General features: G+C 39.9%; 1 protein-coding gene across 8 annotated transcripts in view; it reads left to right on the top strand.

Annotated features, from left to right (window-relative positions):
• The window catches only part of pyd (zonula occludens-like protein polychaetoid), a 793,103-nt gene that overhangs the window by 687,232 nt on the left and 85,866 nt on the right, over positions 1–20,005 (top strand). For all 8 annotated transcript variants that reach the window (XM_069832498.1, XM_069832496.1, XM_069832497.1 and 5 more), the window contains 7 exons: positions 3,047–3,307; positions 6,180–6,512; positions 8,761–8,842; positions 12,049–12,199; positions 12,417–12,568; positions 14,305–14,426; positions 15,477–15,649. In XM_069832498.1, the coding sequence (XP_069688599.1) occupies positions 3,047–3,307; positions 6,180–6,512; positions 8,761–8,842; positions 12,049–12,199; positions 12,417–12,568; positions 14,305–14,426; positions 15,477–15,649 (1,274 nt within the window). The remainder of the gene's footprint in view (positions 1–3,046; positions 3,308–6,179; positions 6,513–8,760; positions 8,843–12,048; positions 12,200–12,416; positions 12,569–14,304; positions 14,427–15,476; positions 15,650–20,005) is intronic.

Here is a 20,005-nt window from a genome sequence, read left to right as displayed (position 1 = left end):
TCAATCTAGTTAATTTAGCTAATATCAAATTACAATGTCAGAAAACATAGGAGACGATTCTGGGTGCATCCTTTTTGGCATGCTAATTTAAAACAACGCGGTGCTTTTAATCTGTTCAAAGAATTAAATATATACCCAGAAAGATTTAAAATATTCTACAGAATGAGTACAGAAACATTTAATCTCTTGGTACAGAAAGTTGGATCTGCAATTTCTAAAAAGAACACTAACTTCAGGATTTCAGTCAATGCTGAAGAACGCCTTCTGATAACTATCAAGTAAATAGTTTATACATCAGATAAATAATAATTGTTCGTTTCTCGTCCACATCAAAGTAAACTTGTGTTTACAATATGTTTATAGGGTAGAGGGGTCAATTACCGGACAGGTCCTATTTACGGACACTCCTAACATTTTGCAATTTTGTGCTTATACAGAATCCTTTATATATTCCTTTAGCTAGTCAATGGAAAGCAGTAATATTTTAGAGCTGATTGCGACACATGGGAGTGAGATAGTGTGTGAAATCAGAGCTCCAGATAGCGGAAACTGAGCAAAGGTTATTATAATTTCTTTATATTTCGCCGTGTTATAATATTGAGAGGTAAAATATTCTGTGTAAATAAGATAAAATGATTCTGCAATAGGTTTATTATGTTTTCAATCCGAAAAATAGATGTCGTATCAAAAGACATGGCAAATCATTAATAAGTTCAATAAGGGCTATATTGAAATTAGGATCGTCCCTCATCTTAACCCTTGTATTACCAACTCACAACTGATACAACAAAAAGTGGAGCATGCAGCACTGTTAGCGACACAACAGAACTCAGATAGTGTCGAGTTGTCTGATCAGATGAGTGGGCTTCCGTTCATTTCATATTATGGGTTATATAAGAAATACACGTTAGCAACAAGCAACGCATCAAATCCGTGTCGTGTTGCTGTCGCTTGTCGTTGCAGTGGGCGCTCTGCCTTAGGGTGATATCGACAGTGATGTCGAAGACTGTGTGTCCGATGTTGGCGACAGTGAGCATGCTACCTTCTTTGCAGTTGTAATGATAATTAAGATGGTGTCGATAAACCAAACGCACTGGGGCCTGTTTTTCAAAAATACTAGTTTAGTAGTTCACCAGTTACTAGTTACCAGAGTATATTTCACCAGCTCTAGTAGATTCTGTTTCTCAAACTATTTTACCAGTCTAGTAACTTGTGACAATTTTTCACTAGTTACATGATCTGTTTCACTAGTCAGCTGATTGAGTTCATTTGTTTATAGTCATTGATAGGTATTGTTAAACGCAGAATAAATATGGGAAATGCGTGTTATTATTCGGTTGAGAAGCTCTTATCATCCAGTCTGCTGTCCAAAAATCTGAAAGTTAGAATTTATAAAACAGTTATATTACCGGTTCTTCTGTATGGTTGTGAAACTTGGCCTCTCACTCTGAGAGAGGAACATAGGTTCAGGGTGTTTGAGAATAAGGTGCTTAGGAAAATATTTGGGGCTAAGCGGGATGAAGTTACAGGAGAATGGAGAAAGTTACACAACACAGAACTGCACGCATTGTATTCTTCACCTGACATAATTAGCAACATTAAATCCAGACGTTTGAGATGGGCAGGGCATGTAGCACGTATGGGCGAATCCAGAAATGCATATAGAGTGTTAGTTGTGAGACCGGAGGGAAAAAGACCTTTAGGGAGGCCGAGACGTATATGGGAGGATAATATTAAAATGGATTTGAGGGAGGTGGGGTATGATGATAGAGACTGGATTAATCTTGCACAGGATAGGGACCGATGGCGGGCTTATGTGAGGGCGGCAATGAACCTTCGGGTTCCTTAAAAGCCATTTGTAAGTAAGTAAGTAAGGTAGGTATTGTTATTTGAGGTTAGAAGGCTAAGTTGTTTGTATTGTGGTTTCGATTTCTCTTTTCGGTTAAAATTCCATCAGTTGAAAGCAAATTAACTATACTCAATATGATTAATGAATCAAAGGATTATTATTCGGTACTTTTTCAAGCATGTTAACAAAAATTGATGAAATAAACGGACAAAAAGTGTTGTAATGTGTGAGGCTATGGAACTGATACCTCAGAACAAAGATTATGCATACGTTAGGGACACTTACTGGCCCAACATTAAGAAAGCAATTTTGATAACTACCAATTCAAGTTCACAGTATCGTAATTTGAACATATGATGTAGCTAGTGGGTCTACTGCCGACATGAATGCCACTTATGACTTGATGAAAAATTCGCTATTTTTTTGTTTTACATTTTATCTATTCATAAATTATTGTCGTTATATATTTAATTTGTAGGTTAAAGTTGACAATGTCAGAAGAACTGGCAGTGGAGGAGGAAAGCTAGTAAAAATTAGTTGATGAATTGGTATTAGATTATTAGGAAAAAATTATGCAAGTGTTGCTGGTCTAGGACAGAAAGACTAGATGGCATTGGAAAATAATCAACATCCCGATTTGTAGAGCAATTTGTATTTGAAGCTTTGCTGATAATGCAAGACTTCTATTTTTTTGTCTTATTATGGCAGGTCCCACTATATTTAACAACTTTTCAAGCTTTTCAGTACTTTACCTAAACCGTTCATTATATTTAAACAATGCTCCCGTAAAGGAATAATAATTGTTCTTTCTCGATACAGTTTTAGCTCTTCTCACAACTTCCTCATGACTTCATTCGGAATCACCAAACCAGATATTAAAAAAAAATAACTACAATATTTTGTTTTATCTGAGAAAGGTTGTCACTGGTAACTGATAATATAGAAATCACCAGTCTTTAGAGTCTTGTAGGAATATTCCTGTTGAATACTAGTGTAATCAACTAGATTAGCATTTTGAGAAACAGAATCACTTATGAACTGGTGAAATCGACCAATATTACTAGTCTGTGAACTGGTAACTACTACTTTACCCTTGTAGTTTCTAGAAACACAGACTTGTAAAATAAACTAATATTACTACTGTACAGACTAGTATTACTAGTCTATGAGTTTTGAGAAACAGGCCCCTGGTTGCAGATTTCGGGCTGGTGCTGGGGTGCAAGATCTACGTGCGGGAGGTGGCGAACAGGGCCGCGCTCGACGGCAGCGGCGGCAAGGATAGCGGCGGGGCGCTGCAGGAAGGGGACGTGCTGCTCAAGATCAACAACCACACCACCGAGGGGCTGAGTCTCAAGGAGGCCCGCAAGCTCATCGAGGCGAGCAAGGAGAAGTTGAACCTGGTGGTGAGGCGGGAACACAAGCCCGGCACCAGCGTCGAGTCCACTGCACTGCCCAAAGGTAGGCAACCCTGAACACATGCCCTTACCACAAATTAATTAAGAAATAATGATATCTTGACCAACAGTGAAAAAATTATAAATAAACAAATTAAACTATAAAATGCAATTAAATCTGTTAGCTTAGGAGGGAGGTGGGATATGATGATAGAGACTGAATTAATCTTGCTCAGGATAGGGACTGATGGCGGGCTTATGTGAGGGCGGCAGTGAACCTGCGGGTTCCTTAAAAGCCAATTGTAAGTAAGTAACTAAGCTTAGTCACCAAAACAACTACTGGGTGTTCAGTTCAAAGTGTGTCATGGCTCGCTGTATGCCGTCATGTGGCTAGCCGATGAGCCTAGACAATTCAATCTTTCTACACTTCCGCAAAGGCGCATTACGTATGTGCCATAGAAGTTGCCTGGCAAGTACGGCGTTCATTCTGAAGAGTACTTACCGATACGTACGGTATTGCCAGTAGTGGCAGGAATGTGAACTGTTTGGAAACACGTACTGAGGTGAGTTTTTTTTCTTTATGGGGAGAAGGTTCAGACGATTATTTAGGTATTTGTTGACATGAACTTCGACGGTCAACATGGACACGGAGCATTTGATTTGTGTTGTGGAATGTTGCCGTTACCGATGATAACAAATACCCTGCATACGATTTGCCCGCGCAAAATACAGTTCGAAAGAGGTTATGGTAGCACACAGACCGTACAGATCGCCATCTGTTGCTACGACGTTCAAGTTATACCGTACACGTTCTCAAGTTCAGATTGAACGCCTTGAATAATAGGCAACTTCTCTGACATTAAAGCTGAAACTCGCTTCAAATCGCTGACTCACAACAATGACGTCATGACACACTTTGAAATGAACATCCAGTAGAGTGGAAGTAACGTTTACTTCAAAACTCTTTAAAACAAAAAGTAATTTCGGTAAGGTATCTATTTGCACGGATATTTGCCATTACTCAGTTTCCCCCGCGACATCCCAAAAATTCTGCAGCATTATCATTCATTACGGGTGTATGTATGCACAAAGTTTCGACAAAGTTCAGTAGTATATGTTTTACGGTGTTTTTATTTTATCCATACCCAAACGGATATATAGCATCGTTTTTTCCATACTCTCTTTCGAAGCTGATTTATTATTGACAGCATTTAAACACTGTATCATGCATTTTTTTCTGTATAGATCAGATTGTAATAGGACATTATTTTTCCACACTTTATCAATAATTAAAAAAAAATCATAATCTTGCAAAAATGCAACAAAATTTAAAGTTTGGGCCTATATAATTAGTTGAAATATATAAAACGAATTCCGTTGTAACAAAAGAGAGATGATTTGTTGAAAAGCTCGGGAATCCAGGACAGGTTATGATATTGCGTACCGGTACCTTAATATGACTACACATTTGGATTAATTCAGTTATAATACAACTGAATTGCATCACCGTTATGAGTTGTGCAGGGTGCTCAATGGAGGTCATGTTGAGCTCTGAGGAATCTACCATCTTTCAGACCGCTTAGTTCGTCAGAGACTATCCAGAGTGCACCATGTGTGTGGCATTAACGACAACTATGAGCCGCGCTCGTAGAGTCGGGGCGAATAACGGCAAGTTAAGGGTACTACCTATGGAAAAAAATCATGGTGCATATAAAGGGAAATTCATAAGTCCCACCGCAGTTTTCATACTTTGCGGCACATTGACTGGTGTGGTCACGATGATTCGAGCATTTCAACAGATAGAGAAACTCTCCAAATTTGAATCCTACCTTACAAATATTCAATATGTCCACCCCTGTTCACAAGACAGACGTCAATTCTGTAATCAAATTCCTGCCACAAATGTTCCATTATCTCACGATCAATAGCAGAGATTGTTTGTATGATCTTCGCGTAACTTCATAAGAAATTAAACATGAGTAAGTCAGGTGACCGCGGAGGCTAGGGAAGAAAAGAAGAGTCGGTAGTTTTCAGGTGATAAATGACGTTTGCAAGTATGGAAGGACTCCATCTTGTTAGAAAATCAAGTTCTCGCTATTTCTTTGCAATTGTGGTATCAGTCACAGCTGCAGTATTTCCTTGTAGTTGATACCGTTGACATTTTAATCCGTAAAGATACGGTACAAAACATTTTAACTGTAAATGACTTACAGACATGTTCCACCACTGTTGTCGGACCATCGGATCTATGCCCCTTCAGCGCTGTCGTCGTTCTTGGAAAAGTTAACGCCTCTACTCACCCCATTCCACCCGTTTCTCTCCCACTACGTCAAACAGCAGGCCACGAAACTTGCCGAATAGGGATGTTGCCAAACTTCCGTCAAACAGTGTCATGTCTCTTGAATATTACTTATAATAATGTAAGGTTAATTATTACTTATTCATAATTTAATTTAAGTAGGTCTAATGACGCTGATTGACTTATGCAAAATGCTATTACTTGCTTAATGATATTTCTTTCACCACTCCGTGCTACAGTATTCATGTTGAGTTGAACAACACTGGGCTGCAAGTGCAAATAAACTGTCCCGCAAGAAGGCTCAAAATTGTGAGTAGTGGGGGAGAGAAGGAGAGAGGGGTAGAAAAGAGAGAAATAGGAATACAGGGAGAGAAATGAATTGCCGAGGCTGAAAAGGAATTAAGGTTCAGTTCGCATATCTTACGGGGGCACAGATCCGATGGTCGGACTATAAATGAAGATATTTCGTGCTCTAAATTTGGATATTGTGACGGTTCACTTTACCACAGATTAAACGTCGCCTCATCACAGAAAACTAGATCCTCAGCAAAGCTGTATGAGGGAAGTGTGAGGTGTACAAAAGTATCTTTATGTGTGTGTTTTCTTTATGGTGATTGATTCCTATTTACTCACGCAGATTCACACGGGAACTACCTGGATGGCTTAAGCGGCCCCAACTACTCGGCCCAGAACCTGTACGTGCAGCCCCCAACACGCAGCGGGCATTCCACGCACCAGCACAACCTGGTGGAAGACAAGAGCAACCTAGTCCCGCGCGGGAGGTCGCGAGGGCCCCTCCTGGACGTGTCCCTCAGTCAGCTGGACCGCCCCGCCACTCCAGTGGGTCTGTCGCACCACCACACCCACTCGCACTCCCGGTCACGCAGCGGTCTGGAGGACGGCGCCCCTTCCTTGGGACCACCGGACCCTCTGGGTAGTCCGCCGCGCCCGCCTCCACCTCGACCAGAAGGCAAGCATGATGCTCTCGACCTTGATATCAGTTTTGTTCCTTTATGTGTGAATTGAGGCATTGCGGATAGTAAGAACGAGATCACAATCGATATTCTTTTTTGAGTTCGCCTCTAATATCCGCAGCTGTTAGGGACGAATTCGCAAGGGAGATTTTTATCGAATTCGCCCCTAATATCCGTAGCTGTTAGGGACGAATTCGCAATGGAGATTTTTTATGGAATTCGCCCCTATTATCTGCAGCTGTTAGGGACGAACTCGCAATGGAGATTCTTTGTCGAGTTCGCCCCTAATATCTGCAGTTATTAAAGGTGAACTCGCAATGGAGATTCTTTGTCGAGTTCGCCTCTAATATTCGCAGCTGTTAGGGACGAATTCGCAAGGGAGATTTTTTATCGAATTCGCCCCTAATATCTGCAGCTGTTAGGGACGAACTCGCAATGAAGATTCTTTATCGAGTTCGCCTATAATATCCGCAACTGTTAGGGACGAACTCACAATGTTAATTCTTTTTCTAGTTCACCCTTAATATCCGCATCTGTTAGAGACAAACTCACAATCGAGATTCTTTGTCCAGTTCTTCCTGATATCCGCAGCTGTTAGGGACGAACTCGCAATGGAGATTCTTTTTTGAGTTCACCTCCAATATCCGCAGCTGTTGGGAACGAACTCGCAATGTAGATTCTTTGTCGAGTTCACACCCAATATCTGCAGCTGTTAGGGACGAACTCGCAATGGAGATTCTTTTTCGAGTTCGCACCCAATATCCGCAGCTGTTAGGGACGAACTCGTAATGGAGATTCTTTTTCGAGTTCACACCCAATATCCGCAGCTGTTAGGGACAAACTCACAATGTAGATTCTTTTTCGAGTTCACACCCAATATCTGCAGCTGTTAGGGACGAACTCGCAATGGAGATTCTTTTTCTAGTTCGCACCCAATATCCGCAGCTGTTAGGGACGAACTCACAATGGAGATTTTTGTCGAGTTTGCCCTTGATATCTGCAGCTCGAAAAGGAATCTCGATTGCGAGTTCGTTCCTATGTTCGGAGCGCCTCAATTAAAAGAATTGTTTCTCGTCATCTGATTTGAAATTAAAGAAAGAAAAGAGTGTGGTGTGAAGGGAAGTTTTCAACATTTCTGAATTACCTTTCATGCATTCATAGTGTTCTGCCCAAGGGCAGGTCTTTCACTCCAAAACCAGCGTTCTCTAGTCATTCCTATTTCCCGCCTTCCTCTTTGTCTCCTCATATGATCCATATATCTTAATGTCGCCTATCATCTAATATCTTCTTCTGCCCCGAACTCTTCTCTCGTTTACCTTTCCTTCCAGTGCATCCTTCAGAAGGCAGTTTCTTCTCAGCCAATTCCTCTTCCTAGAATTACTTTAAGGATCCCTATTTAATAATATGCTTTTGTTATCTATGTCCCTTGCATGCAAAGAACTACTACATTTAGGGAGAAACCAATTAAGATAAAAAGTAAAATTTCTATTCTAGGCTACGGTGGTTCACAAAGTAGTGGGGAGGTTAAGGCTTCCATCTCTTCAAGACAATCGGCATTAGTAACAGTTACAGATGTCAGTCCTACATGGCCGTGCATTTTTATCCCAAGGAAACAGGGTGCGAATTAACGGGGGATGGGGATTTTCTCCTCTGTAGGAAAGTTGTCCCCTCTCATAAATTCATATTAACATCCCTGCCAGGGATAACTTCTATCCCCCCTCACAAAATATAATTTTTTAATACGAGTATACTTTATAAAGTACAGTATGAAGTAAGCAAAGAAATTAATATTGATGTATTATCATCACCGACAAGCTGCCAACAATCAATAACTTAGGAATTACACATCTTACCTTAAGCCTGCTCATGGATATAATTATTATTATGATCAAGATGCAAGACAAGCAACTCAGTGCGACCAAGCCGTATCGAATGAGGATAATAATAATTTTTTGTATGGTATTCATTATCTAGGATTCTATTCCCCTTTTATCAGAAGTCTTAATTCGTACCCTGCAAAGAAATACGCAATAAAATTCTTCTTTATAAATATGCGTTTTAATATTTACTTGCACACAGATGAACATATTATTCGAAAAATACCAGCAAAGAAAGTGAAAGACTGAATAAAGAATCCGAATAAGAATAAGATTAGTTGTTTAGGAAAAAAGTCTGCTGTATTTCTATTTGTTTGTTATACTGTAATTGTGTCACATTTTACAGCATTCTGTTACTGTCTTGCAGATTATTACAGTAGTAGTGGCGGTGGAAGCAGAAGACAACTTTACGAAGATGATCCTCTACTGCAGCGCTCCAAGCAACCAATGTATGTGGTTAAATTTTTTTATTCTTGAAATTGTAACAGTCTTTATGCCGTGTGACTAACAAAAATTAATACCGCACTTTCTGCATTTGAAATCAACTAACTATGAATTATTATTACTTCTATTATTACCGTCATCATGGTCATGACTCATGATGGTAGTCATTATAATCATTTCGAAATCATGCAGCAAGGAAATATATAACCTGCAACATTAGCGTGCAGATCATAATCAAGCTGTTTAGGTATCAAGACGTTTTCGAAGTAAGTTTTGTTATATGTATTCTAAACACTTGCGCTGTGTTTAGAATTGATTATACTTATGATCACTTCTATACTTTATTTCGTCCATAAAAGCACTATTATATAGAATAATTTCAAGGGAAAAATTGTTCCGGGGCCGGGTATCGATCCCGGGACCTCTGGTTGAACGTACCAGCGCTCTGCCAACTGAGCTACCCGGGAACTCCACCCGACACCGTCTCAACTTTTCCCTTTATATCCACACAACTCGCGTGGGCTGACGAAACGCCAGTGACCCACAACGAGTGCACACAATCTCTGTGTGACTTGGAATAGTGGTTTTCTGTTAACGTACACAGTGACGTATATATTGTGAATTTTATTAGTAACAACAATGTAATTTATTCGTCACAACAATAATTCCTTTCTACAATTCACCTTAAACGCTCTCGTCAACAATTGGATCTTCACTCAACACAGTATTCGTTATAGCACTCCACCGACGACAATGACAATTTACTTGGACTATTACGCACAACAATGAACTGTTAATCTTAACTAATATTTACAAAGCACTATTTACAAATCAGAACTACCAGTTCTCAGTTCACAGTTCTTCTATCTCAGTCACTCGAGTTCACGGTATCTCGAACCACAGACCTTCAGAGACAGTTCACTGTACTCGAACTCAGGTCCCTCCAACTGCGGTCCACTGCACTCGAACTCAGGTCCCTCCAACTGCGGTCCACTGCACTCGAACTCAGGCCTTCGGATGCTGACGCAGATGCGGACGCACACTCGAGTCGAACTCCGGTACACAAGACTGGCTTGCTTGCTCTGGCTTTCTCACTGACTGGCTGACTAATCAACTGAAAACTCTGAAACTGCTGTCGTTCCTTCGCGACCGTAATTTATAACCACAGCGACGTAGCCTCGAAAATTCGCGAGTCTTCCACTTCGACGGATTTCTGGAATAGTCGGGAAGGTCGTTCCACATTCACTGCGTTAAGTAGCAGCTGCGCGCGCAGCCTCCCCTCGCGTGTAGGCCCCTTTCCCCTTTCCCCGTGAAGCCCGCGCGATATGCTCTCTCGCGGGACGCTGGTCGTGAGTTCGAATCTCACGTCGCTGTCACAATATTATACAAATTCCTGATAGACTAGATTTGCATAATATATACGTCACTGTGTACGTTAACAGAAAACCACTATTCCAAGTCACACAGAGATTGTGTGCACTCGATGTGGGTCTCTGGCGTTTCGTCAGTCCACGCGAGTTGTGTGGATATAAAGGGAAAAGTTGAGACGGTGTCGGGTGGAGTTCCCGGGTAGCTCAGTTGGCAGAGCGCTGGTACGTTCAACCAGAGGTCCCGGGATCAATACCCGGCCCCGGAACAATTTTTCCCTTGAAATTATTCAAATCTGCTTTACAGGGAGCTTTACCTGAAAGACTAGATTTCCACTATTATATTGTAGCACATTATGTATTTTTTGTAGTCCTAATTTAACATAAGGAAAATTAATAATAGACTAGATAGGAAAGAGTTTCTGTTTTATATACATCTAAAAAAGTGAAGTTCAGTAAAATAATTTCTTCTTATCAGTCAACAAGGGAAGTTCATAATAACTGCAAGGTACAATCAATATATTTCCGAATTTCACTTGTATTTATTGTACTGTTATGCGCGTGTCAATGAAGATCTTTGCTTCCATGCCTGTTGAGTCAGTCTATCAAACAGCGTCAGATTATCTTTAAGAACTCAACTTCTACTGTGATTTTCTGCAAATATGTCGAGCATCTACTGAGATTTTTTGTGAAATACTTCTATATACGCCTTATGATTAGTCTTCTTCTCTGCCTTTCAAGTGATGCATTTAGTATAGGTTCCAGGCGTTTCCCCTGCTTCTAAATAACGTCTCCGTTTCCTATGTCCTGTGTTTACTACATCCAGGGCAGTTCGGAAACTTATTGATTGCCCCTTGTACAACACATATTTCTTCAGAAGTAGGCGTACATAATATTACATATTATTTTTATAGCAGCCACAACGATGGTGTTAGGTAAAAGACAAATTTTTCAGGAACAACAAAAATTAAATTTTAACACAATGTTATTAGTTACTTTATATGAAGAAATATAAACATAGTTGTCAAAAAAGCGTATCTTCACATTCTGTAATGAAATTTCAACTAATTACGCTAATTGCAGCAAAAAAGTCACATTTAGAAAAATGAGTGTTAAGTTCTTTTACCTAAACACCATCGACATAATATAGTGGATTTATTATTATTATTATTATTATTATTATTATTATTATTATTATTATTATTACCTGGCCCAATAAAATTACAAACTGTATTAGAAGTATTCATAATTATTTCAGCCATAGAGGTTATGCTTCAAGTTTACACACATTTCTGTATATTCTAGCAGTGTCGTAACGGTTGTTATAGGAACTGCATTAAACGTACGTGGAAGCGTCCGAAAAGCCATGATATTATATTATCTAGCAGTGCTGTAACGGTTGTTATAGGAACTACATTAAACGTACGTGGAAGCGTCCGAAAACCCATGATATTATATCTAGCAGTGCTGTAACGGTTGTGATAGGAACTACATTAAAAGTACGTGGAAGCGTCCGAAAACCCATGATATTATATCTAGCAGTGCTGTAACGGTTGTGATAGGAACTACATTAAACGTACGTGGAAGCGTCCGAAAACCCATGATATTATATCTAGCAGTGCCGTAACGGTTGTTATAGGAACTACAGTAAAAGTACCGTTGTAGCGTCCGAAAAGCCATTATATCATATAATGATATCAATGATGCAAATCATTGATAACCTTATAAATTTAGTTTCGCATGTTGTTGTTCCAGTTCCAAGAAAGATAATACATGAATTTGTAATATTATGCAGTCCTCTGTCAAGAAATCGTAAGATTGAATGTGATCTCAATATGTTTTAGGCCAGACCCTCGCTTCATCACATTCCAGAAAGAGGGTTCTGTGGGCATCAGATTGACAGGTGGTAATGAAGTGGGTATATTCGTTACTGCAGTTCAACCGGGTAGCCCAGCATCTCTACAAGGTTTACAACCAGGAGACAAGATACTCAAGGTAAAGAATGAAGTTGTAATATTATTCTTTTAACCTCTTCTTTCTCCTACTCAGTGCGACATAATACTGGAAAGTTACGACCCACTGGCACAGCAACATTCCAACCTGCAGGCTTGTGAAACTAATGGATGGTACTTTACAAATGTACTCGTATGTTAAATGCTATTTTTACATTACGCAGTTGACTGATATTTGTTTTCCCTTTGGCATATCACAGGTAAACGATATGGACATGAAGGGAGTGACACGAGAAGAGGCCGTGTTGTTTCTCCTCAGTCTACAAGACCAAATTGATCTCATTGTTCAGTACCGAAAGGACGAATACGAGCAGATTGTGGCAAGTCAACGAGGAGACTCATTTCACATTAAGTAAGTCTGAATCTCTTCATGTATAAAGATGACTAGTCACTTTTACTACGTCATACTACTTTCGACCAATAAAAGCTGTACGAAAGGACGTGTTTCAACCAATCATGGTGTTTATCGCTACAATTTTTCACTTCCCAAGGATTTGTTCATTTTTATCACTTCCCTAGCATTTGTTCATTTTTACCACTTCCCTAGCATTTGTTTGTTTTTATCACTTCCCTAGCATTTGTTTCTTTGTTTGTCAACATTTCAAACTGCAAATTCTTTACAGTACTATAAAATATGCTTTGTGATCGTCATTCGTTTCCGGCATAGATAGTCGACTGAAAATGGCGGCTCCGTTCAAACATTTTGGTGAAGTTAACATTAGTGAAATAGAATTTTAGTAAGTCAATTAATATCTGTTTTATTGTATTAGAGTACTTTATTTCTTCTAATCTGTATATACTTTCTTCTGTTTTTGTCACCTCCCTACCATTTGCTTCTTTGTTTGCCAACATTTCAAACTGCAAATTCTTTATGGTACTGTAAAACATGCATTGCGATCGTCATTTGTTTGCCGCGTAGTCAACTGAAAATGGCGGCTCTGTTCAAATGTTTTGGTGAAGCTAACATTAGTGAAATATAATTTTAGTAAGACATTTAATATTTTATTGTGTTAGAGTACTTTATTTCTTCTAAGCTTTATATATTTTCTTCTAATCTTGTAATAGTCAATTAAATTCCACTCGAGTTTTGATTTTCTCTAGATAAATCTAAACCTCTAGTGAGTATACATAAGAGTGTAACAAAATTGCAGGGCAAAACTTTAAGAATGAATTCTCCATATGTAGAAAAGAAAAACATGTTGTTACAACATGAATCCAGAAATGCTTAATTTCTGAGTTATCATACATTCAAGTTTGATCTTAGTGCTCTCCACAAGAGATGAAATCCAGAATTTCCAACAGTTCAATCTTCTCACCGATAGAGGTTCTTCATAAATAAATTGGCCTGACATTATTGATGATTTGGTAATTACTTGATAGAACTCCACGAACTTGAAAACACCCTTACAGGGCGTAACTGCAGAGATTTCTTTGCACCACTTTGCATGCTCTTTTGGATGACATACCATTAGCACTCTGTCAAGGGCTGTACTTTATGTATGATGGCACTTCTGCACATTTTAATCTCTGCACCTACAGGCACCTTGTTGCACGTTATTGTGGTCACTGGAGGGTAGACTAATTGCTTGACCTCCACGCTCACCGGATTTTAATCATTAGACTTCTTTCTGGGGAATATATAAAGTACTTAAAGTTGTTGGTGTATTCGGCTGCTGTAAGTGATACAATAACTCTCCATGAGGGAATTATAGCAGCATGTCAAACAATATGCATTACACCTAGAATTTTGAGACATGTTCAGGACTCAACGAGACGATGAGCTGAAGCCTGTATGCAGACAGGATGTGGATATTTTGAGCAATTCATACAAGAAGATGTTAACAATGTATCATTCTTCCAGTAAAGAAATTTATTGATAACTCGGAAATTAAGCATTTCTCGACTCATGTTGTTATAACATGTTTTTCATGTCAATATATGAGAAATCCATTCTTGATGTTTTGCCTCGTATTTTATTACACCCTGTAGTATATAGTAATACTTTACCTGACAAAGAATTAGTTAATAAATTTATTTTGTGTATAGGTAACATTCTTAATTTATGTAACTTCTTTTATTTGTTTTTAGAGCTCACTTCAATTACGATCAACCAAATAAGGGTGAAATGAGTTTTCGGAAAGGAGATGTTTTTCACGTTGTGGACACACTTCACAATGGAGTGGTGGGTTCGTGGCAGGTATTCCGTATTGGTGAGTACAACTTGTATGTTTTTAATTTCCAGAAGTTGCTATTGTTTTTCTGTAACACTATTAATTATTATACAGGGCTTTCGTTTCAAAACTTCCCAGTGTAAATAACAAATTATTTAAATTGAATTCAATTTAAACAAGAAAAAAAAAAACACGTCAATTTAGATGTTGAGGGAAAAGTCTGAAACCAGGCTTAATTGCATTTTAGATATCACCCACTTCCCCCACCCCCTAGCCACCTCCACTTTGAAATTTCAGATGGCACCCCTATATTTTTATACTTAAATATGAAAGAGCATTCAATATTGTTTATACACCTCATTAATTTGTTTTCGCATCTTTTGTTTTTTATCGTCGCCTGGCAACCAGGATTATACTATACAAGGTGAACTGCAAGTAATATCATTAATTTCAGGGAGTTATTCTTTGAGATATTTGAAACAAAAAAGTTTGATACAATTTTACTCGTTTTTGCTTCCTTTTCGAGATAAAAATTGTTTTATATGAAACATTTCATTGCGTGTTTTGGGAAAGTCATTGATTTAATTCCCAATATGCTCAGTCAATTTAAAAGAGCAGTGTATTATGATAATAAATTATTGAAAGATGTTTAGTTTTGTCCTCTAAATATGCAAAAATTGATCTGAACAAATGTAACATTTTAAAATTCCTTTTCAGGACAAAAAGTTAAATTTGTTCGGATCAAATCTCTGTATATTTAGAGGACAAAACTGAAATTTGCAAAGCTAAAATTCATTTAATAATCCATTATCATAACACATTGCTCTTTTAAATTGACTGAGCATATTAGAAATTAAATCAATGCTTTCCCAAACCACGTTATGAAAACATTTCACATAAGACAATTTTTATCTCGAAAAGGAAGCAGAAACAAGCAAAATCGTATTAAACTTTTTTCTTTGAAATATCTCATGCCCTGAAATGAATGGCATTACTTATGGTTGACTCTGTATAGTCAGTTTACTCTTGTTCTAAGCCCTTCAAATAATTATTGACACATCAGCATCTCAATATTTTTGTTATTTTCAGGTCGAAATAACCAAGAAGTTCAAAAAGGTATCATCCCAAATAAATCTCGTGCTGAGGAATTGGCAACAGCGCAGTTCAACGCCACCAAGAAGGAGCTGACGGCGTCAGAGAGCAGGGGCAGTTTCTTCAGGCGGAGACGTGGCAGTCACAGACGCTCAAAGTCCCTGAGCAGAGTGAGTGAAACTTTAAATTGTGTGCACATCTGTGTAAGAATATGTCCGACTCGGATAGATGCACTTCGGCATACATTGTTGCTGTATGGAATTATCACAGCATCTTAAAATGTTTACCAAAGAAGTAAATTTATACTCTTCCAAAAGTTTAATTACCGGAAATATTTCTGGTAGGTGCTGGAGAATCTATTCATCCATCAATCTACTCAGTTACTGATTCATGCATCACACACTTCATGGGATATGTTCTTTTTAATTTATCTTGTTTCTTTATTTTCATCAGTTTTTTTTTTTTTTTATTCCGTCTTTGGGCAGGAAAACATTCAGCGTAGATGCGAGCAGCAGCAGCAGAATTGTTTCTTACTTTCAAGATCATATCAGCCATTTCACTGTTTGTATTCTGTATTAGTGCCAACTGTTATATTATGCCATTCAGCGAAGTAAAAATAACACTAATCTCAGTTACAATACTCAACTTCATGAGTCAACAAAACATCACCGTAACTACAAGCCTAGATCATATATGTAACAGATAAATCATCACTATGTTAAAATCGGTAGCACTTTGAAGAGAACAACCGCCAGGATCGCCACCCGTCCGCCATAAACGAACACGAGATGGTAGTACAGTCGCTAATGTGATTCAAATGGGAATTATGACGTGACTCCTTATGTAACAACTAGATGGCAGCGTAGTGAACCTGAAAAAAGGTGTTAACCTCGAAGCCTATAAGGTCGGCCTATCTGTTACATATATGATCTAGGCTACAAGTCATGACCAACTATGAATACATCTCTTTTTAACCACAAAACAACACCGACTGTTAGTTCCGATTTTAGCCACAGGTAATTGGTAGACTATAGTCGCGACGCTGTTATTCCCGGCGTGACTCCTCCTCTTTGCTTACGTCTTAGGATGTGAAGGCTCTATAAAGCCTAGGTAGGTAGTATCGTTCGCCATTTTTGTTCTTTCGTTGCCGAGCTACCATACGAGGAATCTATTTGCACACCGTTGAACATTATGATATCGTAGCTCCTATGATAATAAATCAAACACACTGTAATTCAGCAAATAATTGAGCTTCAAATAACGTCTTTGTATGCTTTCTGCAAACGCCAACGAAAGAGCCAAAATGGCGGGCGATTATATTAAGTATTTATCGAGCCTTAAGAAATGAATAATGTTTTCATAAGTGAATCACAAGACGAACATGTTTAAATGTAGCCGACCTGCAACGTGATTGGCTGCCGGAAATTAGAGTGACGGGACTATAGCTTTGAAATAACGCGATGTTGCCATATACTGATAACAATGCAGTATTGGCTATACATTTATATGACAAAATATGTTTGTTTTGGTGTATAGAATACTCTGCAATACTTTATAGTATATAATTACGACTCACTCTGTATTATATTGCATTCGTATTATTAGAGTTTCTAAAGGTTAACATCGGCACATGAAAGGGAAGTGGGGGTTCTTCCATTAATTAACACCAGCCACAGGAATGGGAGTTTCTAGCTATGCGCTGTTGTCACGTCTCTCTCCTTCATTGTTAATTAATAGATTATATTTATGTGCCTCTAATTTATATTGTTTAACAATAGAATTGTATGTGACTTAAATTATACATTTAGGCCCTTACATAGAGCGCCATTATCACCTACGAACTCGTGAAAATAAAAGATCATTTAAATAATATGTATTTAGGACACAATCTGGCAACATGGTGTTGTAAAGTTCACATAACTGCCTGCGTGTTCCTTCAGAAGACGAGAGCTGGTGCGATTGTCCCCTCGTATTACAGGCCGGATGTCCACTCACACCCCGCCCCTAGTCACACCCCCCCCCCCTGGTGCCGACAGGTCTCCTCACCACATGAGAGATGGTCTCGCTGGAAGACACATTCCTTCAGAATACGGGACTCGCTATTTTTTTTCTCCCCTCGTATTAGGAGCCAGATGTCCACCCACACCCCTGCCTCTAGCAACTTGCTCACGGCGCCGAGGGGTCCCCCGACCACGTGACCAAGCCAAGAGAGAGAAGAGTCCCACTAAAGGCCACAATGTTGTGGCGGGAATTTGTGACGTCACATAGGGTCATAACGCTCCAAGCCACGCCAAGGAGGAGAGAAATGGCGCGAAGCCCGAGGTGTATATAAGGCGGGCCCAAAATGGCATAGGGATATTCGTCGCCGGCTAGGGGGGGCAGCCACTATGCTCCCTCTGCCACCGACAACATTTCTCTGATCCAGCGTGCTGTACATCGTCGGACCGGGTTTTCTCAGCCGACACTTACCCCCGGAACAGAAACGCATCGCCGGCTCTGTCTCTGCTGCCCCGCTCCAGTCTCCCTAACCAAGCTATCCTAGTATCGCTCTTCTCGATTACCTCCCCCCCCCCCCCCCGTTTATCACCTTGTCTGGAGTTCACGTGCTCTAACCCTTTTAGAAAACGTTGTCTTTTCTATCTTCGACTTCCCTCTCTGTGGACGCCCATCGCCGGCCATTTGTCAGCAGAGCTCGTTAGCAGAGAGGTCTTTACTTTACTATGCTCTAACCCTTTTAGAAAACATTGTCTTTTCTATCTTCGACTTCCCTCTCTGTGGACGCCCATCGCCGGCCATTTGTCAGCGGAGCTCGTTAGCAGAGAGGTCTTTACTTTACTATGCTCTAACCCTTTTAGAAAACATTGTCTTTTCTATCTTCGACTTCCCTCTCTGTGGACGCCCATCGCCGGCCATTTGTCAGCGGAGCTCGTTAGCAGAGAGGTCTTTACTTTACTATGCTCTAACCCTTTTAGAAAACATTGTCTTTTCTATCTTCGACTTCCCTCTCTGTGGACGCCCATCGCCGGCCATTTGTCAGCAGAGCTCGTTAGCAGAGAGGTCTTTACTTTACTATGCTCGAACCCTTTTAGAAAACATTGTCTTTTCTATCTTCGACTTCCCTCTCTGTGGACGCCCATCGCCGGCCATTTGTCAGCAGAGCTCGTTAGCAGAGAGGTCTTTACTTTACTATGCTCTAACCCTTTTAGAAAACATTGTCTTTTCTATCTTCGACTTCCCTCTCTGTGGACGCCCATCGCCGGCCATTTGTCAGCAGAGCTCGTTAGCAGAGAGGTCTTTACTTTACTATGCTCGAACCCTTTTAGAAAACATTGTCTTTTCTATCTTCGACTTCCCTCTCTGTGGACGCCCATCGCCGGCCATTTGTCAGCGGAGCTCGTTAGCAGAGAGTAACCCCTCCGTCTCTCGTCGGTCGTCGAATCGCGGACCCTTTGGGGGCAGAGCTTCGATAGGCGAGAACCTCCACCACCCCTGCTTCCCATCTCTCGGTTCTCCTACCCACCGTATTCGCACTTCGAGCAAACTCTCTCTTCAGTCTTCCCCAGGCACTCCCGTTTCTCCTCTGTACTCCTTTCTACATTACTAGCCCGTTCCCTTCATACCAGCCCCTCGCTACTCTCTCTCTTTCCCTCGTCTTGTCTTCGTCTCTCCCCAGGCACTCCCGTTACCCCTCTCCAATATTCTCAGTCATGACAACAGCACACCTTCAAGTTCGCTTCAGCCAGAGTCACAGGGACAAGAACGGCAATATTATAGTTTCTCAAAGACACTCCCGTTTCCCCTGCTCACGAATAGGAGGAGGACACTGCTTATTTCAAATAAACTATATCTGTATCAACGTATTTTCTTCCTACATCATCGTATAAACCCCCCCCACGAAGTTCGTCACCACCTGTCCTTCACTCCCGTTTCCCCTCTCATCACCTGGCACAACAGTCATCAGCGGAAGAACGTCAACACAGGCCGAAGCACGACTCCTATATCATAACATCAACCTCCCCGCACACCTTAGCTCCCCTTGTCACGTCACTCCCGTTTCCCCTCTCAACACCTGTGACCACAGTCATCAGCTGAGGGACGTCTACACGAAGGCCGGCGCACGACAATGGGAATGACTCCACATGAACTAATAGCAGCCACTAAAGAATAACCGAATCTGATTGACGGCAATGACATTCTGATTGGTGTGGATCGGCAAAGATGACTTTCTCTGTGTGGCTAGTAATCAAAGAGGTGCTGAATGTTAAGCTTTAGAGAGCTACGATTATACCAGAGTATGATCATATTAATTGAATTTGATTCCAAAACATGCTATTTTGCTCAAAATCCGATTTTAACCCAATAACATAATATACACAAATATCTTAAACTGTGAATCCAATGGTGTAGTTATTATTATTATTATTTTTTTATGCCAATTCCTGCTATTTGTCACTGAAAATGATATTTAAATGTATGATTTTTTTTTCCCCCCAAAACCTTTTATTTCAAGTTTTTCAGGCCAAAAT

Source organism: Periplaneta americana, chromosome 8 (assembly GCF_040183065.1).
Source record: "Periplaneta americana isolate PAMFEO1 chromosome 8, P.americana_PAMFEO1_priV1, whole genome shotgun sequence".
NCBI classification, from domain to species: Eukaryota; Metazoa; Arthropoda; class Insecta; order Blattodea; family Blattidae; genus Periplaneta; species Periplaneta americana.
Note: the sequence above shows the minus strand (reverse complement) of the source record. Positions and strands in the feature narration are given on the sequence as shown.